At 34.7% G+C, this 26,278-nt stretch overlaps 2 protein-coding genes across 6 annotated transcripts in view; one reads left to right on the forward strand and one right to left on the reverse strand.

Moving 5' to 3' along the window:
• Window positions 1-14,224, forward strand: part of SLC30A7 (solute carrier family 30 member 7) — an 87,386-nt gene extending 73,162 nt beyond the window's left edge. For 2 of the 3 annotated variants that reach the window (XM_074188284.1, XM_074188285.1), the window contains 3 exons: window positions 5,344-5,434; window positions 9,163-9,312; window positions 12,066-14,224. In XM_074188284.1, coding sequence (XP_074044385.1) covers window positions 5,344-5,434; window positions 9,163-9,312; window positions 12,066-12,113 — 289 coding nt within the window. In that variant the 3' untranslated portion in view covers window positions 12,114-14,224. Of the gene's footprint in view, window positions 1-5,343; window positions 5,435-9,162; window positions 9,313-12,065 lie in introns of those variants that run through there. The other variant, XR_012468640.1, reaches the window with a different exon arrangement.
• A 2,685-nt stretch (window positions 14,225-16,909) lies between these two features.
• Window positions 16,910-26,278, reverse strand: part of DPH5 (diphthamide biosynthesis 5) — a 45,276-nt gene continuing 35,907 nt past the window's right edge. For 2 of the 3 annotated variants that reach the window (XM_074188286.1, XM_074188287.1), the window contains exon 7: window positions 16,911-25,880. In XM_074188286.1, coding sequence (XP_074044387.1) covers window positions 25,687-25,880 — 194 coding nt within the window. In that variant the 3' untranslated portion in view covers window positions 16,911-25,686. Of the gene's footprint in view, window positions 25,881-26,278 lie in introns of all 3 variants that reach the window. The other variant, XM_074188288.1, reaches the window with a different exon arrangement.

The following is a 26,278-nucleotide window of genomic DNA, read 5'->3' on the forward strand; positions in this document are numbered from 1 at the left end:
CAGCCATTTAAAATGCAAAACTTCTTTAGCAGTTTGAGGAAATCTCAGTGCATGTGCAGGGTTAGGTCAGTTACAGGTATACTATTTTGTTTGACATAGTTCATATTTATTGACCAAATTGACCAAATCACCCTTCAAACAATCTTTGTGCCATCCATATCTTGTTTGTTGGTTCTCAGCACTTCTTTATCATGTTTCTCTTTTTCTTGTTTTAATCTGTTTCACTTTTTTCTACCTTTCTTTTTGGGATCCTTTCCTCATGTTCACTAACTTTGAAAATTTTTTTTTTCTTCCCTCTAATTGCATCTTCGGTGAATTTATCCTGCTGGCTTAATCTAGTTTGCCTAAGACAGTACTCTTTCTTCTCTTCTATTTTTTTCCAAATATCTTCTTCATACCTCCCCTCTTTTTTCATTTACTACCCCTTGTCCCAACTTACCTAGATATTACAAAGGTTATATAATATTTTGTGTTTTGTTGGGGTTAAGGGGGATAGGAAAGGAAATAAAATTATTGGTTCCTGAATCATTTCATTCTCCATCTTCTTTGGCTGGAAAGGAATACTAGATTAATTCTTTTCTCCCTGGTGATTTGTAATTTTGTTCTCCTTCATTAGCATGAGTAATAAAAATTTGACTATGTGTACTAGAGTATTAAACCATAGGACAGGGTGTGTTAATGTCTAAATATAACTGCTGCCTAGATTTGAAAGAAGAATAAGATTTATTTGGGTCTGCTTTTGTTACTAGGTCTTTACTTTTGTAGCATTTAAATTTTGTACTTTAATTTGTTTAGTTTAAGCTGTAACTTTGAAATATTCAAAAAGCTTTTCTGAGAATTGGATATTCTTTTCACCTAGCATTCTTTCCATCACAGTTTGGTTTGTTGAACTGAATCATTTGTTAATTTATTAGCTTGGTTTTGTTTTTGATCAAAAATAATTACCATATCTGGATTCTCATCTGAAATTGAAATGATATCATCTTTCAGTGACAAAAATTAGTAAAATCACTAAATAAGTTGAAATTTACTGAAAATAAATTTAAATAGATCCTACTAGCCAGCATTTCTTCCCACTTCTACTTTCCATAATAAGTAGATGAAGGGAACCACATCATTTAACAAACAGTGACCTTTCTAAGAAAAACAAAAAAAAATCCATCCTTATTTCAAAAAAGGCAAGCACAGAAAACTGATTTTCAAACAATTTCAATCCAGGAATCAGCAAAATTATTTGGCATTGTATGGTATAGTGGAAAGATTGTTAATGTTGAATGAGAGAATCTGAGTTCCAATTCTTATTCTGACCTTGGTCAGATGTATGGCTTGTGGACCTCAGTAACATTATCTACAAAATGAGTATGTATTAGATGATGTCACTCTAAGATTCCTTCCAACATTTATTCTCTGATTATACTGGTTAAAAATAATAGAAAAGTAAATCATTACAACGGTCCTGATAAAGCAACAGAAAACATAGTAGCTCAAGTTTGGTAAATCTCCAGAAACACTTCTTGTCAGACAAGAACTATTGGGAAATTTGAAAGTAGTTTGGCAAAATTAAGGTTTAGAGCAGCATGTCAATTAAACCCATATAACAAAACAAGCTTCTAATGAGTCTGGGACCAGAATATAAAAAACCCCTATCTTAATAAAATTAAAGAAGGGAAAGCAGTTCCTTTTCACAACCATAGCTAGAGAATTCCTCCGTATCAAGGTATGATATAGTGGGAAAGACAGTGAATCTGAAATCTGAAAAACTGGGTTCAGATTCCATATTTATTGCTTAACACCCATATCACCTTGGGCAAGTCACTTAATCTCTATGGACTTCTATTTCTTTACTTGAAAAACGACAGGTTGGCCTGTCTACTGTCTTCCTATGCCATGTGACCTCTAAGGGCCTTTCTATCATGTTATCTATGATCTCTGGCTTTCAGGATATTATAAAAAGTAAAATAAATAACTAATTTGACAAGATAGAAAAAGTCTTAGTTGTTAGGATCGATTAATTATATTATATATCTACATATTTATATGTGTATTTTATCTGTATTTTTATATACATCTCTATAGATCAATGAAATTCTTTGAAGTCACATGTTATCTATTTTTAATATAGCACTGTAAATAGTTTACTATCCAAGTTTATTTTTCTTTATGTATACAAATATATAGATACATATAATAGATTGTGTGTGTATGTGTGTTTGTGGAGAGAGAGAGAGAGAGAGAATGAATATTGATATGGTTATAAACAAAAAGACATTCTTCAATAAGCAAGTGGTTTAAATAAGAGATTTATCTAAAGGGATCAGATTTGATGTCACTAGCTTTTGAAGATGAATACCTTATGAAATTTCTCTTTTTTATCAAGCTAAAAATCCTTTTATTTTTACTTTTACAACTGGAATAGTTAGCCAGAGAAGAGAGCCTCTGATAGTTTTAAAATGTTTACTGTTTAGGCTTGGATTAAACTGTAAACTATAGCAAACCTCAGGAATTTGTGAAGCTTGCCGTTTTTCAAAGATTATTTCATTATGGCTAAGTGGAACCCCATACAAATTCTGTTTTATGTTCTTCATATCATCTTCATTGGGAAACTATGTCTTCATGCCAGTCACTTAATTTTAAAAATCAAAGCCCCAGAATCTTTGTACTTTAAAAAAAATTTTTATATGGTCATTTCAATTACTGTAGAAGTGGAATATGGTTCTGAATTGTATTTCACCATATGATTTATTAAATACATTCTCCCTTCCCTCACAGTATTATGACCTAGTTGAAGATTCTATTGTGTATTCCACAGTTGAAATTCTTACCAATTTGCAAAGTTGTTGCTAAAGAAATTAATATGATTATCTTTGTACTTCAGCAAGGTGGTTGCTACTATTGGCATGTTGCTTCATAGTAATATGTCTAAAGAGGCAACCATTTTAAATTTTATATTGTAGAAAAAAACACTTTTAAAAGCAAATACCTGAGCAAAGTTTCTGATAACTCTTGGTGGATAGTAACTGTACTTTCCTTACTTTTATAGATATGTTCAAGCAGGATTATCATGTACTTGTAAGCATTTATGTTAATAACATGATTTGGGCTTTGATTTTATAGAACTATTAATTGCATATGTGTTATGATTCCTACACTGGACAAGATGGGCTGAATGATCACTTCTGACTTGTAAAAAGTAATTTCTGCAGATAAAGAAATCATATGAATTATTTACCAATATTAAAACTACTAGAACTAGTGGGTATTCATTAAAAGTTGGAATTTTATAACAGAGTAAAAGGAGATATAATTTCTCATTTTAAAAACTTTATTTTGAGCTTAAATCATCCATCCATACAAAAAGAAGACAGTTTCTTATAAGAAATCATAAATTTCCCTTATGTATAATTTTTGATAAATGCTATATAAACATATACATATATGAGTGTGTGTATTTACATATACAGGATAAGTAATAAAATTGTCATTTTTTGGCTCCCTATTTATACTTTTAATTGATGTCATTTGTTGACATATATCTATCACTACCTATTTACTAATCTTCCATTTATATCCTCTCCTTTTCACTGAGAGTAATAAACATGGACTTCTTCATCCTAGGTAATTTCTTAGGCTATAATTTAATAATTTCACAAGCAGGGTTTAGAAAAATTTGCAGAAGATAGGATCATGACCCATTTGCTAATAGGATAAAATTTGTTGTCATAGAGGGCAATGTTACTCACTGCTTCTTCTCTCTTATAGCTAAACTCATAGATCTGTAAAGTTTACTTAGAATATACAGAGAAGGAAGAGAGTAGGTTCTTTGAGAGACCTTTGGTGAACACCCACTGTTTGGGGTTGTGATGAATGATGAACCAGCAAAGGTGAAGTAGCTGTCAGATAGCTAAAGAACCAAGAGAGGGTTGTGTCATGAAAGGCCAGATAGGGAAGAGTTTAGGAGATGATGCCAACTCGAGCAGATAGCTTAAAAAGGATGAGACTGAGAAAAGAATTTCAGATATGGCAAAAAAGATCTGTTTAAAAGTTTCAAGAGTTGTTTCATTTGAAGAATAAGGTTGCATATCCCTTGTCAGTCATTACTGTTTCTCTGGAAGGTGTTATTATCTCATTCATCTCATCTGAGTTCAGAGAAAAATCAGGTAGAAACAGTCTTGGAAAGGTCAATATTGTGTTATACTAATTTACCTTGAATATTCTATGGTCACTGTACAGTTAGATAAAATAACTGCTTTTTTATATTTGAAAATGTCTTGAATGTAAACTCATCTTATATAGGCTTTGGAACAACGTCAGTAGCTGACAGGATGGTGGGAATATGTGTTTTATTAATTTTATCATCATCATCATCATCATCACCATTTAATTCTATTTCTGAAAGACATGTTTATTTTTAATGCCAGTCGTTTGCTCAAATTATTTTATCTGAACTGCTCAAATTATATTATTGCACTTTTCCCACCTTTCTTATTCTCTATATCCTTTAGGATCTTTTGTAACTGATCCAGGCCACATATTAAGATAACTGTTTTCTGAATTCTTATGGTTTCTATTTAGGTCAGCCCTTGTCTTGGAATATTGGAGTCTATTCTCATCAGCTGGGTACTGTGGTCTCAGCTCGAGCAAGGCAGGGAGCAGATGAATAGGTTCTGTAGCTTCTTCCCCCATCCCTCCTCGGACTCTACTTCAAGAGAGGTCAAGTCCTACTAGCTTAAAAGCATTAGAGTGTAATCTGGTACTTACTGCCCTTTTACACATTTTGACCTTTTGACAATTTATTACTTAACTGTTTTATGAAGAAATGACTTGTTTCCCATGCTAGTCTTTTTAAAAAATATTTTATGGATAGGATGACTTATTTATTTAGGCTTCTAATATATTGCTGTGTACATGAGCACTTGTTATATGTTAGGGGCCAGCTGCCATGGTGTTTTTCTGCCATTTTAATTGAAAATATGCTTCATTAAAGATGGATTAAATCATAGCCCTAAAAACAAACTTGTTTGATTCTAATGTATTAATTTTTCATAAATTTGAGAATTAAGTACATTTTACATTTGTGAAGTAACATTGACATGGATTTGTTCTCTACTTGTTTAGAATGTATTAGAAAATACTTTGCTGGTTACTTGAAGAACTTTGAAATTGAATATGTTTCTTGCAATAAAAAATGCATGTGTGTGTATATATACATATATATGTGTATATACATACACACATGTATGTGTGTGTGTGTGTGTGTGTGTACCTGTACAGTTGTTTTTATTGTAGGAAACTAATGTATTTTGACAATGTTATACCGAATTTATAATTTTTTTTTTCCTTTAGTGTTATTCCTCTGTTAAAAGAATCAGTTGGAATATTGATGCAGCGAACACCTCCATCGCTGGAAAGTTCTCTGCCTCAGTGTTATCAGAGGGTAAGTTATAAAATTTCCAGATCTTTGCATTTGTGAAGATCCAAACTCCTGAGGTTTTTAATGTGTTTGGTATTGACTTTTTGGTCAGCATGTGCTTGGGTATTATGGATTTTTTTTAAATTCCAAGACTTTATTGTGACTGATAGCCATTTCTCAGAAAAAGTCAGAAAGTTTTTAAAAACAATTGCTAAGGAAAATGTGAAATGTGCCTTTGCTGTAGCTCTGAGTTTATCTCTAAATTTGAGTACTACATAATAGAAAGGTATAATATAAACATATCAAGAATATAAGCTCCTTAAGAGGTTGTCTTTTCAGGAGCTAGGCCATTGTCTAACCTAATGTTTGACCTAATAAACATTTGAACTGTTTATTATTTGAACTGTTTGCTTGTTGAATTGTGGATGTTGTCCTCAAATTTACTTAAAGATTTTTCTCAAACTTAATACGTGCTTTTACTACTATCCTCTCTGGACAGCTAGCTAGAGTTCTGGGCCTGGAGTCAGGAAAACTGATCTTCCTAAGTTCAAATCTGGCCTCAGACATTTCCTAGCTTTGTGAGCTTGGGTAAATCACCTAACTTACTTCCTCATCTGTAAAATGAGCTCCAGAAGGAAATGCAAACCACTCCACTATTTTTGCCAAGAAAAACCCAAAGGGGACCAGTCACAAAAAGTTAGGATCTGAACAACTGTCCACTCTAAATGTTTGATCTGAATAATGTTGATGCCAATTCTAAAAGGAAGTGACTGTTTGTGCATGAATAGAAAGAAAACATTGAAATTCCCTTTTCCTCAAAGGCAGAGTCAACCTTATTTTGTCTGTAACACTTTTCATGACCACAGTGTCATGAAATCATATATTTAGAGTTTAGAATGCACTAGCACATCAGCTTATCTAGTTTATACTTTAGATGGCATCTAGTTTAATTCCTTCATTGTACATAGGAAGAAACTGAGGCCCAGAGAGGCCAAGTGAGTCCAGGTTTACACAGGTAGTAAATGATAGACAGTCTTTGAACCTGGCACCTTAGATTCAGAATCTGTCAGTCTTCACTACCACACTTGACTCATTGTAAGGTCCAAGTCATCTGCCTTCCAGAGCTTACGAAATGAATGATCATAAAGGGAGTATACTGATCTTTGAAGCAGCATGTGAGGGCTTCAACTTGGTTTCATAAATTTTACCTATCTCAGTAGAGGATAGAGGATGATACATTGATAACCTTATGTAGAAAAATCTTGGGGCTTCGGCAAATTGCAGTCTCAGTCTGAGTCAGTAATGTGATGAGGCTGTCCAAAAAGTAATTGTGATTTTAGTTTATGTTGGCAGAACCATATGTTTAGAACCAGGAGGGGTTTGAGAAATTCTTTAATCCCACTTCCTCAGTTTACAGCTGAAGTAATAGGCCCAGAATGTCACGTGACTTAGAACATTTACTTTTAGGCTGTGAGTAGGAGAGATTAGATTCCAGCATCACTGCTTTATTACTTAACACTGCTGTGTTATCTACTGTTGCTTGTTACCTTAGTCACAATATTATTGGCCCATTCTAAACCCCAGGAATAACTGATCCTGTTGATTGTTCTTGTTGATCAGCTCCTTATTACTCTCACCTGGTCCCTTCTGGATTCCTCTTGTTGATAGTCTATGAATTCTACTAAATTTCTATCTCATTGATTAATTATGTCTATTTTTTTTTGCAAAGTAAGAAAATTTATTTTAGTTAAAGGATGCTTGAGTTATTATTTTAATAAGGAACAAGAGATTGAGACTGTCTGTATGTCACTTGCTGTACCCTCTTTGTACTAAGATGATTATCTAACATTTAGTTATAACCTTAAATTAACTTGATAATTTTCTTTTTTTCTCCAGATTTAAATATTTATTTATTTATTTATTTTTTGGTTTTGCAGTTTTTCCCCTAATCTCGCTTTCCTCCCCCTACCCCCTACAGAAGGCAGTCTGATACTCTTTACATTGTTTCCATGGTATACTTTGACCAAAATTGAATGTGTTGAGAGAGAAATCATATCCTTAAGGAAAAAAAAAATATAAGAGATAACAAAATTATATATTACATAAGATGAGTTATTTTAAATTTAAGGTAATAGGTTTGGTCTTTGTTTTAACTCCACAATTCTTTCTTTGGATACAGCTAGTATTCTCCATCACAGATACCCTAAGATTGTCCCTGATTGTTGTATGATGAAATGAGCAAGTCCATTAAAGTTGATCATCACCCCCATGTTGCTGTTAGGGCGTACAATGTTCTTCTGGTTCTGCTTATCTTGCTCAGCATCAGTTCATACAAATCTTTCCAGGCTTCCCTGAATTCCCATCCCACCTGGTTTCTAATAGAACAGTAGTGTTCCATAACATACATATACCACAATTTCTTCAGCCATTCCGCACATGATGGACATTCGCTTGATTTCTAATTCTTTGCCACCACAAACAGAGCTGCTATGAATATTTTTGTACAAATTAATCATGTCTATATTAATTGTTCCCAGGAAAATATGTTCAGAATAATGAGGGGTATACATTTATAAATGATAAAGCTAAAACTAGCACAGTCAGTTATTTCTAAATCCTATTGAGACCCATGCTTCTTGGGCCTATGCCATTCACCCCCATTTCTGTGGGTCCATTTTCTTAGTCCCTTAATTACCATAACAGCACTGATACATGTTTTCTGGGGGGAAAAAGTATGTACATATATCTCAAATGATGAACAAGATGGTGAGCAGACTATGTGGCTGTCTGCTTTCAGAGAAAGAAGGCAAATGACCTAGTATTCATGGTACTAGTTTACTCTATTCTTGTTTAAGATTATATTATCATTTAATTTCTTTGGGCTTTAGTTTCCTCATCTGTAGTATAGTACTTGTCCTACTTATCTAAGGAATGCATTGAAGACCAAATGAATGAAACTGTATAATTGAAGATGTTTTATGGGAGTGAAAACAACTTTAATTTAGACCCAGTCCCAGTGAGATGGTTAGCCAAACACTAACTGCAAGAAATTGAAAAAAAACTAATATCAATTTAAATCACTTTGAACAAACCATTGTTATTTATTATGAGCAAGGCTTTCTGTTAGATGCTATGAATTTAAAGGTTTTCTGCTCTTGAGGATTACTAAAAATAGTTGGCTTTTTTTTTTTTAGATTTTTGCAAGGCAATGGAGTGAAGTGGCTTGCCCAAGGCCACATGGCTAGGTAATTATTAAGTGTCTGAGGCCAGATTATAGTTGGTGATTCTTGAAAGCATTGTATGCTTAGTAAGACTTACTTCCTAATTTATTGAGGTGGTCAGAATAATACTTTGTATTATCATTGTGGTATAGTGGATGGAAGTCTCAAATCAAGATGGCTTTAAGGAAAAATCAGTTTGAGATAAAACTATTTTCTATAGATCATATGGGTAACCTGGGCATTCAAGATTTGTCATAATTAATATTTAATGTAACTTAGTATATATCTTTGTCTTGCTCTCTTCATAAAGCAGTACAAAATATTTTTCATGTTTTGGCCAGAGAAACAAAGGTATTCTTAATAATGGATAAATTTTAGTATTATTATAGTCCTCTTTTGAAACTGACTAAATGTGATTTATGCAATACCATTCCATTTATATTTCATTTTAGAATATTATATATATTTTCTGATGGAGTATAGCAATTTCTGCATAGTTGATAATGATCATATCTACATTTTGTTTTCTAGGTTCTACAGTTGCAAGGAGTTTATCATTTACAAGAGCAGCATTTTTGGACTCTTTGTACTGATGTTTATGTTGGGACCTTGAAATTAGTAATAGCACCTGATGCTGATTCAAGGTGGATTTTAAGCCAAACTCACAATATTTTTACTCAGGTGTGGCTTTTCTTCATCTTACTTTTGGTAGAATCTTGAAATATTTTTATTTTTTTTGCATATATATCAGTTTAATGTTATATATTTTTTCTAACCCAGATGTTGATTGCGGGGGATTCTATATAGTTTATACTTTGTAGAAAGTTTTTTAATTCTTAAATTTGTGTAATCAAGGAAATTCTATTATGAAAATTCATTTTCCAAGCACAGATAAGGAAAAAATGAACCTTTTAAAATAGATGAATGTGAGGCAGCCCTAGTGTATTAATTAGAATGCTGAATTTGGATTGAGTTCAGAGTCTTTCTGACACTTGGTAGGTTCATGGTCATTGGACCAATTGTTTAAGTTCTTTATCCTCAGTTTATTAATGTACTAAATGGTGGTAGTTTCTTAAATTTGTCATCTTTTATTTTTTAACACTCTTACACCTGCCATTATTCAGTCTATTATAAAATCTTGTGGATTTTTCCTTCGCAAGATCTCTTTTATCCTGGTTACAGGCCCTGTGATTTTATATGTGAACTATTGCTAAAACCTTCTGGATGGTCTCTCTGCCTCAAGTTTCTCCCTTTTCCACACTATCTTCTACTTACTTACCAAATTCATCTTCCTAAACTACAAATCTATGTCACCCTGTCCTTCCCCAAACTGATTAAACTCCATATTACCTTCAAAAGCAAATATAAAATTTCTCTATGAGTTTTTAAATTCTTCACAACCTGGCCCCTTCCTACTTTTGCAGTCTTTTTATATTTTCCTCTCCATCTTCTGATTCCAAGCCTTTTCACTTACTGTGAAATTCTCTGCTTGTGAATTCTGTGCTAGAATTATGTTTTTCTTCACCCAGTCTGTCTTTAGGCTTCACTGGCTTTCTTTAAATCTCAGCTAAAGTCCTACCTTCCGGAAGGTCTTTTCTGATTCTTCTTAATACCATTATCTTCTCTTTAAGGTTATCTTTCTTTTATCGTGTGTGTGTGTGTGTGTGTGTGTGTGTGTGTGTGTGTGTATACATATATATGTGTGTGTGTGTATATATATATATATATATATATATATATATATATATATATATATATCTTGTAAAGAAATGGTTTGAATGTTGTAGTCCTCCACTAGAATGACAGCTTCTTGAGAACAAATGTTGGTTTTGCCCTTCTTTGTTTCCCCAGCACTTACTCTGTTAATACATGAGTAAGAAACTCTCCCCATCTCTAGGACACTTATGCCTCTCACTGTTGGCAACATGAGCCACTTGCCAGGGAGCTGGCCAACAAGACTTGGTTTGATACTCTTTTGGGGTGTGCTGTAATTACCTGGACAGGTGTGATCTTTGATAATCGTCCCATATGACACCCATTTCCTGTCTCTGCTTTGGCCATTCCCTTGTATTTCTTCCTTAACTCTGCTCTGTTCAAGACCCTCTTTTCCTTTAAATGTAGTTCAAGAACTTTTTTCTATGTTAAAATTTTTCCTCCTCAAACTACCATGAATTGAATTACCTACTTTGACTGTGTGCATATTCTCTTCCAAAATATTATTCCCTTTCATTTATATTTATGCAAGTAAATACATATGCATACATATAGTGCTGTATATATTATCTCCCTTATTAGAATGTAAGCTCTTTATAAGGATGAATAGTTTCATTGTTTGTGCTCAGTTCCCTAGAACTTTGCAGTTGATTTGTTGCTTGATTAGGCTTACCTGGGGGTCCATAAAGCTGATTTTGCTCCTCTTAAGGGTTGTCCGGTAGAGAGAGGTGGGGAAGCAGTAATGGACAGTGGTCCTTATTTATATTTTAAAAACTATTACATGTTGCAAGCATAGAAGGATCTTTTTTTTTAAGTGTGATTAAAAAGTATTTACCTGATCAGTCGGCCCATAGACATTGTGCTAAATATTGAAGCTTCAAAAAAAGACAAAAGGTCATCTCCCTTTGAGGAGCTCACAACCTAATATGGGAGCAAATATGTACAAACAAGTGATATACAGAATAATTAACAAAGGAAAAGAATTTTCCAGGATACTGGAAAGAGAGGTTATCCAGGTCCTTCCAGGTGATTTACCTGTCAGTGAGGTGGTTCTGACCTAGTCAGGAAAACCTGGATGTTGGTTATATGACCTTGGACAAGTCACTTCACTTTGTCTCATTTTTCTCAACTGTAAAATGGGAATAAAGGCATCAATTTCCTGGGGTTGTTGTAAGGATTAGAGATATTTATAAAACACACAGTGCCTGCCTTAACATAAGTGCCATGTAAATGCTAGTATTATTGTTTCTGTTATCATGATTATTATTGTTATTAGGTACCAGTATGCAGTAAACAGACAATTTACCCATAAGAATGAGAGAAAACTGATATTTCCTACAGCAATTATTGGGGACAAGAGGAATTTTATGGTGACATGCAAAGAATGCACAATGGTTATCTTTTGTCAGTACCTGCAGGTTTTATAAGTAATGCATATTTCAGGTTGATGTTCCTCTTAGAAAAGAAGGTAAAGCAAAAGAAGTTAGGACAAGATAACTAGATCAAAGGATCATCTGCAAAGACATGATAAATTCAGTTTATGAGAGCTGATCCTATCAGATTACTTATATAGGATCCTAGTCTAAGCCTGTAGACAGGTGAGCAGGAATCTTCTCTTGGGATATATAGAACATATGCAGAAGTAGGATTTTACTTATTGCTTTGTAAATTATTACTGTCATAATCTATTTTCCAATAATTTTGTCTTTTGCAATTTTCAGGCTGGAGTAAGACAACTTTATGTACAGATTGACTTTGCTGCCATGTAGTGAATCATCAGAAATTGTGCTCTTTGGACCAAAGTTTTCCGGTACTGTACAATCTAAAACATGTCATCATCTTTTATAAAATAGAGCCATCACCACTACAGCAACTCAAGATGAAGAAGACCCAAGTAGACACATCTTTTAATGGTCTAATGGAGGAGTTCTCTTCTAAGGAGCCAAAATTAAAAGGATCCAACCTGGACTTTTGGTCTTGTTTTTGTGTCCTCTCTTTCCAAACCATTTTCTTTTAAAGGTTTCTTTTTCCCTTCTTTTCTACTATCATATCTTGATTTCAGTAGAAATCAGATTATGGGCCTGTGATCATTGGTAATGTCTTCTCTGAAGCTACTGAATCCACAGCTCTTTCCCCACAAACCAGTGTTATTAGAAAAGAAAAAAAGTTTTAAAAAGAAATCTGTTTTGTATGTAATGTCACATTGTTGACATTCTTCAATATAATCATATGTTTGTAAAATTGTTTGTACTTTGCAAACTTAATGAACCAAACCATATTGGGTTTTCAAAGTGCCTTTGCTTCAGAAAATATATTTGCCAGCACAGAAATGTAATGTCAGGGGGTTTAATTTTTTTTTATGGGCATACTATAACTTGTACAAATAAGACTTGCTACTGATGTATACTAAATTTATTTTTTGTGTACTTCAAGCATAGTTTTATTGTATAAAATTTCCCTTTCATTGTTTTATCTTGTCAAAATAAAAAGGTATATTACTTTTTTAAAAAAATTCATTATCACATAAATTACTCTTGGATTATTTTCAAAGGTTTGCAGATACATCTGTTGAACAAATGGCTGTTTTGGTTTAATTAAACATCTGCTAGTTTCCAAATGATTTTAGTCAAAACTGCTCTCTTTATGGGAAGCGGTCCTAAATTACCCATTGCAATTTTTATGGAGTTTGTAAATAAATGAAGAGAAAGGGTTCTGACTTCTGAAAAAAAGTTGATGATTTATGTTTTTCTTTTCATTTTTCAAATGCTGATATTTTGATAGCTTTGTTTTTTTTTTTGTGTAAAGCTTTGCATCTGTAAAATTGCTTTCAAGAACCCCCCTTGAAGCTTGAATATAATGGATTTAGTTGATCTATTGCTAGTTTCCTAAATGGAAGTGAGGAAATCCTGAGACTAAACCAACCACAGGAGGGAGTTTTGCATTCTACCTAACACAGACATCTTAAGCAGAGGTGAAGACAAGGCACTCATAGATCTAATTTGAGAGGATGAGCATTGATACAGGTAAAGAAATATTGAAATGGATAAATCATTTCATGTTAAAAATTGAAATAGAAAATCTAAAAGAAGAAAATGAATGTTTGAAAATATTAGTGAATAGCAAGTTTTAAATTTTCCTTTGGGAATGAAAAAATATATTCATTTTTTACTATAGTATAATTTGATCATCTAACTTCCATATCTCTGACCTACAACCTTAAGAAGTGAGCATTTATGTTGCATCAAATACGTCAGTGGTTTCCACATAAGGAAAAGAAAGCAAGTAATAGATTATGATTAAGAAAATTGTCTATGCATACATCCATATGGACTATATTAAGGATTTATTGCTGCTGATTGGTATGAAGTACACATATAAATATTCTTTCCTTGTAAATTAAATAGTAGTTTCAGAGCTATAAGACTTGCTAGACAAAATTGTTAAACTGAAGAATCAATGCAATTGTAATCAGTGTAATTGAAATAATTATTGGAGTCTTTTAAAGGGGTGAGGAAAAGACATGTATTCCCATGATCCTGCTGCTTTTTACTTGACAAGTATGATTAGTCTTTTCTAATCTTTCAACCACTATTAAGCCTGTGAAACTGATTTATCCCTTAAGCTTATCACACAAATAATGTTCATATTATAGGAAAATGACAGAATTAGTATGCCTGAGAGATCCTGGAGTTTTAGACTTAAGACAATTGAATATGAATTTCCAATATGGAGAATGAGTTTTCTATAAGTAAGGACATGCATGATTGTGATGTGGTTTTTGAAGAAGCGCCAGGTGCTCATTCTTGTGGTCTTTATGTACACTCTGCTGTTTAGCAGAAAGAAGGATTTTTACAGATACTAATCTGAACCACTCCTTACTTTTTAATGAAGAAAAACCTGCTTCTCTTTATAAAATTGTATTCACAGTGCACCCTAAGAAGTTGCATGGGTATTACACATTTTCCATTTGATGACAATTTAGAGCTACTGGATTAATAAACAGAATTCTTATTATTGCTTCTACATTGAGAGTAGGAGCTTCAGTCACAATACTGCTATAAATCATTTCTACATTTAGTTAAAATGAATGTATATATAGTATTAAAAGCATAGTAAAAGACAACCATCTTATTCTTTCCAGCATTCCTGGTGAAGGTGTGTTACTTCAGATTATTTTGCCAAGAAATAATTAATCTGATTGTTATTAATCTTCTCTTTTAGAGAAAAGATTAGTAATTGTTGTTGAGTTATAGAACTTCTGTGGTTTTCCAAAAATAGGTTTTTTTGTAAAACTGAGACTTTTGCTAATACTTCATAAAATAAAGCATTCACTGAAAAAATTTTTGTATTGCTAAGGGAACATTTACCTTGCAATGGAACTCTCTTCCTAAATAAATTTATGTATCCTTTTTTATCAGAATGGTGTCATTGAAGATGAAGCATTTAACATATCCAACTTCCTGCTTTTGCTAACCCTCAAATGCAGATTATTGTCTAGTCTGTCTGTTATCTTGAAGTAGGCAAACCCTCAGACTCTCTTGAGTGGAACAGACCACAGCACTCTGGGAGATATATACATATATATATATATATATATATAGGCAGTGAGATTATATAAGAGTATTTGGCATTCTTATGTTAAGCTGGTGTGGTCTCATTTGGCGCACTATGTCTTCTCTTGTGTCCTGAAGGTTCTTCATATTCTTCATAAAACAAGCTTTGCTAAGTACCATGAGGGTTTTTAATTGCAGAATCATAGAAAACCACTATATTTTTAAGCAAATGGGGTGGGAAGACAACATATTGAGGAAACGAACTATTTCTTACAAAACTGAAAGAGATTACAGAACTGAAAGAGATCATAGAAATCTAGAGATTTTACATGTGAGAACAGGGCAGAGAGGTAAAACTACTTCCCCGAAGTCTTACAGCTATTAGTGGCAAGTCTACAGTCTTATAATGGGCTGACCATTCTAAATCATTTTATAAATGGAAAAACTTATTTTCCCCAATTTGTAATCTAATTCATAGTATATCAGAACAATTTCGTGAAATTTAACTGTATCAAACTATTAAATTAATTTTGCTCTTTGGATTCCTTTTTTTTTTTACTAGAGGATCTTTTTAATTAGATTAATGCTTAATACTCTAACATGAAATTTTTTTAGCCCCTTTTTTTAACCTAAGGGTTTTAAAACATAAACAGAAGCTGATGGAATGTCTACATAAGATAATTTCCCTTGGAAAATGTTTGTTTTCACTTCAAAGCTAAAACAAGATTTTTACTTGTTCCAGTTTTTTAAATTCTGGAGCTTTAGAAAATAGAAGGGTAACTCAAAAGATGATCTCATTTTAGCTTTACTGATATAGATTGACAGTTGGGAGGGAACTTAGACATCATTTAAATTAACCTCTTTCCTATATATAAAGAAACAGAACCCTGGAAAGGTTAAGGGCCACCACCACCATAGTCATTCAGCTAATAGGAAGCAAAGCTAGGATATTCTTCATGGAAGATATAGATGTTGTGCCGGCATGTGCATTTGGATCTCTCAGAAACTGGAGTGATTATAGATGGCTTTTTCTAGCAAGAAGAGACATCATTTTTAGAATTTTTTTCCCAATTCTTCCTTGCTTTAAGATTTTAAAATTTGATCCCTGAGTGCCTTCAAAATCATGGGTGTTTATTTTGTTAGCTCTAGTGGCTCTCCCTGATTTACATGAAGTGCCATTTCCATTTCTGTCCATAACTACCAAATGTGGTTGTTTTATTGTCATGGATGATGTGAATAGAAGCAGTGATAAATCTGTTGCATATCCATGTGTTGTTCTCACAATTTTACATGTAAATGCTCTTGGGATAATTTGGTCCATTTTCCTCTATTTTGTGAGGCAATACACCTCATGAATATCTGCTAATCCTCATTCTCCATGTTTTGCAAAATGAATTTCACTCTAAATTGACCTGTACATTTTTATTTTTAGGTTTTTGCAAGACAAAAGGGGTTAAGTGGCTTGTCCAAGGCCACACAGCTAGGTAATTATTGTTAAGTGTCTGAGGCCGCATTTGAACTCAGGTACTCCTGACTCCAGGTCCGGTGCTCTATCCACTGTGCCACCTAGCTGCCCCGACCTGTAGCTTTTATGGCCTGTCTGCTTTGCCTTGAAACTTTCTTTCAATAAAAGTATTTTAAATTCACAGAGAATTTATTTTAAAACAGCCTGGAAAGTTAAGTGATTCAGATTTTTCCTATCACAGCAACATAAAAAATTATGAATTATTAGGTAGCTAATTTTTTTGCACAGACTGATCTAAATGTATTTCTTGATTGTGTTTAAAAATATTCAGTGCTCATTGTAGACAGATTGCCTTTGGCCATGTTTTCATCAGGCCATTAAAAAATTCACTAATTGCAAAGCCATTTGATCCCAGAAACTGTGAACAATATTAGCATTTTATAAATTTATAATGCAAAAATTTTGAATTTTGAGAACAAATTTCATCTGCATGATCCCAGGAACTGTGAAAAATATTAGCATTTTATATATATATATATATATATATATATATATATATATATAATGCCAAATTTTAAATTTGCATCCATCTGCATGATCCTGTCATTGGTAATATTTAAGTTCTTAGGCCATCTTGTCTTCAGTGTCTAGTCTATAGTAAGATCCACTGCACTGTTGACTAGAAATAGATGACTTTAGTAGTAAATACCATCCTTTGCTGTAAGGGTGTAATAACTTCCCAGAGACTCTCTCACAAGGTAGACAGCTAACAAGAACTCTTAGAAAGAATGATCACAATCCCTTTCTTGCCAAATTCTTTAACTTAGTTTAGTAGGAGAGTCCTTTTCCTTTTCTGATCAGGTATTCAGTTTTACAGAGAAATAGGATTATATATAATTTAGTTTTAGTTTCAGCTTTTAAGGATCAAATATTTTATGTAAAGTGAAGAGCTATACAAAGAATTTAGTTTATAAGAACTTTCAACTACTTAAATGCAGAAAGTTTGGGTTGGGGGGGGGTTGGGTGTTATTATGATAGTATTTGGAAGCAAACTGTCTTACTTTTCTGAATCTCCTGTTGACACCTTACACAGTGTTTGCACAAAAGTACCGAATAAAGGGACCTGTTCAATGTTGAATAAATGGGCATTATGGGTATATGCATAGCAGGGCAGCCCTAAAATATGGAGCAAGTAATATGCATAGTGCACAAATGACGCTTTCAAAATTTCTATTGTATTTCACACAATTAAAGAACTATCATTTTAAATGGACTTTTAAAAAGTATTCCTGTGCGTGTAGGGGTTTTTTTTTTTTTTTTGGTTATAGATGAAGTGGAAGAGAAGGATATCATTTGTGTTGTATATTGTCAAAAGCAAATGAATAGAACTGGAGCTGCAAAACCTAAGTTTAGGTATTTTTCCCATAACATCTAAAGTCACATTTGTCTATTATTAACACAGAATAGTGTTAAACATTCCAATATTTATATAAGTTTTGATGATATATTTAGCATAACACTTGAAAGAAACAGGGCTTATTATCAAGTTGGAAACTGATCTGGATACCAAATTCTTTTGGAGTAAGGATGCTCTACACTTAAAAACAATTTTTAGATAACAAATCATGTTTTATTTTCATTCTCTTCTACCTCTAAATACCTTAGGTTGCAGTGGCCACCCTGCCTTAAAGCTCTCTGCTTCAACAAACTGCCACTTCTATAACTTTCCAATCTTTTCCAATGACAGGAAAACCTTCCCATGACTTAGTGCTTACTGGAATTTTTTGTTGAATTATATGTCATGTTTTTCAGGCTGGTTGGTGATTGTTCTAGACATTAGAGATAGTGGATCTTAAATTTTTATAAATCATGTCTGTATGTACTCCAACTGCAGTAAGCCTCAGTGATTTGGTTGCTACATGGTTTTTATATGTGTGTGTGTGTGTGTGTGTGTGTGTGTAAATTAGTGTGAATTTTATGAACAGCTACAGAGTAGGATGTTTTGCATCTGAAGTACTGTGAATAAAAAGTTGCCAAAACCATTCCAAGCAGTGGACACTAAACTGAGCTGCAGAATACAAAACCTCCCTGCTTCCTATTATTAAGGTTTGAGTTTTCAGTGAAGACTGGGGCATTTATCCAAATCTTTCAGTACTAACCCATATTGCAAATGGAAATGTCAGATTTTAAAGACTATGTTGTAATTTGGTTTTTAAGTGCTGAAGTAAGAAATTATGATATGCTCAAGTGCAATAGAATAATTCTATAAAAGTATATTTCACCCTTTCTACTTGAAGACAGTAATATGTAAAGCATAACATCAAATGTATTTTTAAAAAAGGACCATGAAAGATATTGTATGAAAATGTTCTTTCAATAAAACTTTGGTTTAAAAATCTATCTGCTTTGTGTTAGTTCTGGTACTTAATTGGACTCTGTAGCAACAAATGGAAGTGAAGATGGGGAGGGGAAGAAAATTCTCAAAATGACCCTTATTTTCCTCCAATTTTTTCTCTTTAAAAAGTTACTAAGATGGAACAATTATTTTGATTGATAAGGGGAGCAGTACTACTATTAGGACTTGAGGTTACCATTGCCTGTCTCTTAGACATCAGAGAGTACCAATCTATAAGTATTATCAGTTTAGATCTATTTTGTTGGAGAGGGTGAAAGAAATCTATCCATGTTTGGATAGTTCTCTCCTTTTCCAGAATGACCATGACAGTGAGAACTAGCATAAAAAGAAAATGATCAGAATTAGATAGTTACATGGTCGATTTGATTTCATAGTGATGGGTAAATGGCAAATAAAAACTGATTTTTTTTCCAACTTAGATTAATTACTTTGTAACTTTGCCTTAGCAAACAGTATGACAAATTAAATCTTTGGAAATGAGCACTTAGATGAATTTTTAAACACCAAACTAGTTAGAATTAATTATTTTTTTGAATACTCTGGCTACTTGGTACTAAGATAGATAGAACTTGGTACTAAGTTCTGTTTCCCCCACTCCAGTTAACTATTAGAAACTCATTTGTTAAAAGATTCATGACTTTATTTTTTTTTCTCTAGGTAAAAGCAAAGGCCTCTCAAGGAGAATTCATTTTGCTTCTTGAAGAGGGGAGGACACAGGGAGGGAGGGTGTGCATAGGTGGGTGGGCAAGAAAAGTTTTTGTTAAAAATAATATACTGATTATGTGTTTACATTTATCCCTTCCACATTGTGGGTATGATGCTCCAGCAATCAAGAAAATACACATAAAATTTTTTTGGCCCCTCCTTTCATATCAAAGTTCTAATTTTTTTTTTCTTTTTGGGGGCGTTTACCTTTTTAAAAATTTAAGTATTTGATCCTAGGCTCTATCATCTGCAGCTTCTGCAAAAATGTCATTCATTTATACAGACTGGTGAAATCATAATGGAGGTTGTGATGCTGAAGCTGAGATATGTAGCATTTGAATTGGACTTTATAAATGGGTGGCAGAGCTAGCAGGAGTGGGCAAAGGCTTGGATGGTGGATGGCATCAGGTACTGTAGGGGATGTTTTGATGAGTAGAGACTATGTGGAAGAGAACAATCTGATAAGAGTTGGGAATGTAAAGTGGCTAAGCAGATAATAGAGGATCATGAAATAAGGCCAATGTTTCCCCACCACCTTTCTGTGTGGGGTGTGGTGGATATACCCACCATATCTGTATATTCATTTATGTCCTGCCTTTGTTCCTTGTAATCTCCTCTACCTTAAAGGCTCTCTCCATTTGTTGGTCTAAATTCTACCTAGCCATTACTTAAAGGACTGTATTGTAGACCACGCTGATCCACACTGATGACTTCTCTGAATTACTGTTGTATTTGTAGTTAGTGATTAAGGGGGAAAAGTGCCCTTCTTAGTGTCTGAGAACTTGGGTTCAAATCCTGTTTTCATTATTTAATCACAATGATTTCCTTATTAGTGTAAATAATGAACCAACAGAAGTGGTTGCATGTACTCAAAGTTGTAATTATGTAAAAAAGTAGTCATTGCTTCCAACCCAATGGAAACAAATAGTGCAAAATTATTGTCACTAATTGAAAACCAGCTGTACCTTTGACAGCCTTGGCATATCATTTAATCTCTTGTCCTCTCAGTTCCACCATCTATGAAATGGAGGGTTTGGATTAGAGCTGACAGTTTTCAGCCTTAAACTGGTCACCCTAGAAATGTTCTTAGTCTTTGACATTTAAAATGATCAGTTCCTGAGACTGGAGACTTGGCCTTTTATTCTATGTCCCTCACAGTAATTTAATAGTTCATCAAATGAAAGACATCCCTACAAGTGAGGGACAGAAACCAGCCCCCTTTTTGTGTATGTTGGAATGCTGCTAAGTCTATTTGTCTTCCCCCTCCCTCAACATAACTGCTTCTTGCCTTGGGTTGACTTGTCGTTGGAAGCGACTTGTGGGGACATTAAAAAGTCAGAAAATTTACCTAACATGTTGGGACAAGAAGCAGAAAGATACTTGGGTTTTAAAAAGTCATTTAGTTCAACTCCTTATGTGAAGAATGATTCTCCTGTAGCCAGGTTGTATTAATACCTTGGATCTCAGATGAAATAGTCACCTGTTAAAACTTAATTCCTAGGGCCACGTGACGTAATAGCCACTGTTCCTCAACACGGGCATTTTCATTTCCCAGGGTAATAATTCCATACCAACTGTCTTTCCCTAGGGCTAATCAGGGCAGATTCTTCTTGGTTTTAAACATAAAACCAAAAAGGATGCGTTTGCTTTATCACGCAATCAATAAACATTTTATTATCTTCTATCTATGACGCACCAGTGGGTCCTGTGGACACAAAGACAAAACCTAGGAAGGAAGTGTTAGGAGGTACTTAGTTTTCTAGTCTTTGAATACCCAAAGGGTTGTCAAATAGAGGATAGATTAGACAAATTCTATACAATTTCAGATGGCAAAACTAGGACCAGTGGGTTCAATCTACAAAGAGGCAGACTAACTCAATGGAAGGAGCTTAATAAGCCAAAATGGAATGGGTGTTTCAGAAGTAGTGAATAGTCACCATTGAAAATGCTCCAGCAGCTGGTTCCTGGACCAGCATATCATAGACGGGGTCCATATTCCACATGATTTAGAATTTCTTCTAATTCCAAAGTTCTACAGTCTTTTCCATGCACAGCATGGAAGATTGGGAAAGTGCCTGGATTTGAAATCCTAGGTCTGTAAGTACTCTAGTGGGTGGCAGTTTACTGGTAACTTGGGGACAAATTACTTAGCCTCTGTACCTCACTTTTCCTTATCTGTAAAATAAGTGGGTTGGACTAGATGGCCACTATTACCTTCCAGCTCTAAATCCTATGTTCTGTTGCCCTGAAGAAAACACTGATGGGATGTAAGATGTTCAGTTTTTAAAATCTCTGATCAACTTCTAGCCTGCTAAATGACACCTCCAACTTTATCCAAACGAACTAGAATCTCCTGGACGATTTCTCACAAAGCCAAGCAGTTTGTCCTTCCATGCCTGCCTGACCCCTTCTCTGGAATTCATTGTTAAGCATTCAGTGAACTTGAAAAATACTTTATTCTTGGTCACAATAGAGAACTGTAATTTCCTCAATAGCTGCTGTTAACAGAGTAATCAATTAAAATTTTCCCCCCCCTTTTTAGAAAAGGTAGTTTCTGGATAATTGTTATTTTTCCTGCCAGCTGGGTTCTGGAGATGGCATAGGTTGATCGTCTCAGGCAGATAAAGGCAGGTTCATTTGCATTTATCCTGCATATTTAAATAACAAGACCATTGCAGAGGGAAGACGGGTCCCAATTGACAAACTTCAAAAACATTAAGACCCAGAAAGACTTTCCACAGATGAAGAAATCAATCTAAGGAAAAGTTAATAGAATTACCCCGGATAGTATGAAATAATCAACTGGGATCTGGCTTTTTGATTCAAGCTTCTTCAGTTGATTTCTTATTCTCCTAAGCAATCTTTAAAGTTAATTTTCTTTCTCTTCACCCATGTCAGAACAGAATTAGATATGACCCAGTTGCAAGACCACAGGAATTTCGTCTATGATTGGGGATTCCAGCTACTTACTGGAGTGCAGCTGTTAGGGAAGACTAGTACCTCTTAGCAAAGGCTACTGAGTCCTTTTCAGAACTGTTTTCTACCTTTGATGTCTACCAGATTCTGCCAACTTCCACTTGTGAAGAAGCAGCTGCGGCAGATGGGCTACTCCAAGTTCAATATAACTGGGAGCTTAACTCATCAGTGAGTTAGTGGAGTTCCTATCCCGTGTATGTAAAGACTTCTCTGGTGGAATAGTTAGCTATGAACAATTTGTTACACTAGACCCATAAATACAGCAGAGGGAAGTGTAATGGAGAATTTAGAATTTGGTTATACATCCAAGATGCCAAGATCATCCACTTCATCTTGAACTATCACCAACTGTCTTAACGTTTGTCTTGCCATTAGGCTCAGATGACTCTAGGAGACCAGTGACTTCACACAATTCTGCCTCACTTAAATCCAATTTATGTGTGTACGTCATCCTTACTACTTTATGATTTTTATAATGTGGTCCTGTGGGGACAGATAAGGAAGCAGCAGATACAGATACACTGCAAGCTATTGTCATAATTCTGCACACTGGACTATTGTCCAAACCATCAGATCGCCTTCTGGACTGAAGTAGCACTAGGATTTGGCAGCCCCAATGGTGGTTTTTTTTCCCTTTTAAAGATTTTGCTTATTTTGAATTTTGCAATTTTCCCCCTAGTCTTGCTTCCCTCCTCCCATCCCTCACAGAGGGCAATTTGCCAGTCTTTATACTCTCCATGGTATACATTGATCCAGGTTGAATGTGATTAGAGAGAAATCATAAGATTTAAAGATAGATTAAAAAAAAGGTAGTTTCTGAACCAAGACACAAAGCTAATTTAAAAGCACCACAAAGATTTATAAGACATTTCAAGTGATAGTTGACTAAAAGATGCATAGCACCCGGACCTTTAAAAATCTCACTGTCACCTAAGTTAACCTGGGCTTTCAAAGCAGCAAGTAAAATGACTACGTTGCTCGTATTTACAAGGGTATTAGCATGTTCTGAAATGTTGTCAGTGTTTAGATGCATGTCATACAATTTCCATTTTTAAAAATTTATTTAAGGCAATGTGGTTAAATGGCTTGCCCAAGGTCACACAGCTAGGCAATTATTGTCTGAGGCTGGATTTGAACTTGGGCACTCCTGACTCCAGGTTACACTGAGCCACCTAGCTGCACCCAATTTCCTTTTTTTTTAAAAGGTTTTTGCAAGGCAAATGGTTAAGTGGCTTGCCCAAGGCCACACAGCTAGGTAATTATTAAGGGTCTGAGACCGGATTTGAACCCAGGTACTCCTGACTCCAGGGCTGGTGCTTTATCTACTGTGCCACCTAGCCGCCCCTCAATTTCCATTTTTCAAAAAAAGATTTTACATGGAGTGGTTTGGACTCTATAATGAATTTGAAAACAAGAGTAGGTTCCCATCATGTGATAACTTATGAATGAAGCATTTATTAAGTACTTTGTATGTACAAAGCGTCGTTTTAAGTACTGGGCTTACAAACTTGTTTTCAGAGGTCCACTTGGGTGTCATTTAACAAAATGTTTAGCCCAGGGCAGAGAGGACTCAGGAGGGTCAAATGTGTTCCAAGAGTTAAAGAGCCGTCCCATGGTGGAAAGACTGGACTCCCCGTTTGGCCCTGAAGGTCAGAACCAAAAGCATTGGTTGCTATTGCAAAGGTCAATTAACAGTTGAACTCACCAAACTGTGCACTACTGAGTCACTTTCAGAGATGGAGGTTTTCCTCTCCCTGGAGGTCTCCAAACAAAGGTGCTGGCTATTCCAATGGATTCCTTTCATGACGGGACGGACTAGGTAGCTGCTGATCTTCCTCCAAGTATTTGATTCTGTCTCATTTGCCATGCCCTGAATTCAAGGGCTTGTTCAGCCCTGGTCCCAAAGCTCCCTTTGCCACCTTTAGCCCCAAACCTATCACTGACTCCTCAGTCAAATCACAGAGTTTGCAAGTCTTAGCTCCCCTCTTACTGATAAAAGTCCAGAGTTCCGTATTTTACAAAGTTTCTGGTCTCATAACAGGATTTAGCAGAGGGCTTTAGTCCTGACTGGCTCTCCATCCTTCCTCCAACTCACAGTTGATAATGTATATGTACTGACTGATAAACAACTATCACATGAATTTATACACATACAAGATACTGTCTCCAAAGAATAACTAAGCAAAATATGTGCCCAGCAACAGAGAGAGATTGGGTGAATTGATCAGAGCCAGGAAGAAAGGCCTGTCTGGTGGAATTTACATTTACCTATAAGTGACTGCACATTACATCAAAGCTGAGGTTCACAATAAATATTGTTATAAAGACAACAAGCTCGTACATAAACGATACAATTTAATGAGTTAAATTGAATGATGAATCTTTAAGACTATGATCATGTCTTAGGTTTTTTAAAAAGTTCTTTCTTTGTAGTTAAAGTCCTTTGTCAGCATGGACAAGAAATATGGTATCCATTTACAATCCAATGGCAACTACATATGGCTGATCCAACATTTCCAGTGCAGTACGTAACCCACATAATGTGGCCAGCCTTGTGCCACACAATTAGGTATCAGTTTAAATGAGATGAGCCAATTCAGATGAGTGTCACTTGAAGGGGTGTGCTTTTAGGTGGGTGGAATCTGCTGGTGGTTTGTTCTTTTCAAATCTTTTTATAAGCATTATTACAATTAAGTTCAAGCAGAATAATTCATCCTATACTTGCACAGTGACAAGCAAATTATGGTGAATGAAGTGTTAACAACTGGCTTAGTTTTCTTCTAAAAGCTGCCTTTTCCCCTTCAAAAATGGAAGCTGAGTTTAATTCAGGATGATTCACATTCCAACTGTCCCTCTAAATTTTACCCTAAAATTAAAGTCAAAGCAGTTAACCCAATTTCTTAAATGAAGGAAAAGTTATTAAAACCACCTTGCCTATGTCTGTGTTACTACTTTCCTGCTTTGTCTGCAGCCTCCTGCAAGCAAAGTTATCTTGGGAAGTGGTCAAGGTGATACCACCTGTTCTTGACATCAAGAGGACTGACATGGCCTCTAATGAAGGAGGTTTTGTTAGATAAATTTATCTTCCTTTTTTATTCACAAGATGATTCCAAGTGTTTGTCCATTTTGTTTTGTATCTGGAAGTTGTACATCTTTGTATATACATCTGACAATGAAACAAAAGTAGAAACGGTGGCTATGGGCAGGACCTATCAACACTCAGGGTTTCAGTCATCTTCTGGCATAGGAAACAGTTTCAGCATCTCTACCTCCAAAGGATGCAACTTTCCTGTTATAATTAATGAATGCAAAGGGCTGCCCAAGTCCACGGTACACATTTGCTGTAAAGTGCCAGCAGCAATTTTCTGCTCCTCAGATCCTACTCTGGCCAGGCCCACACAGATTGTCTCCTCAGTGATGGCTGTAAAATAAGGATAAGCATTTCAAACTGAGTCAGAACCATGCTCTAATATCCTGCCTTTAAAGTTTCCCCAAAGGGTGATTTTAAGCAACAACTCCTATTTTATGGAAATCAACTCGTATTACCTTCTCTCTCAATGACACTGAACAAGTGGTCCTCCCACAGCTGTCCATACCTCCTGCTCACTTCTGCCTCACTGAAACTCTGATTTTTGTTAATAGGCATATAGGGCCCACCTCTGGCAAAACACCTTCCTTATCTCTTCAAATTATTAGACAATCACCCTCTTCCTACCAGCAGAATGGATTAAATACTTACTATAAATCTTGTAAATGCTTGTAAAACTTGTAAAACTGACGAATCAAGGATTTTGAAGTGTTTTCCTTACAATACCTAAA

The sequence above is a fragment of the Macrotis lagotis genome, chromosome 5 (assembly GCF_037893015.1).
Source record: "Macrotis lagotis isolate mMagLag1 chromosome 5, bilby.v1.9.chrom.fasta, whole genome shotgun sequence".
Taxonomy (NCBI): Eukaryota; Metazoa; Chordata; class Mammalia; order Peramelemorphia; family Peramelidae; genus Macrotis; species Macrotis lagotis.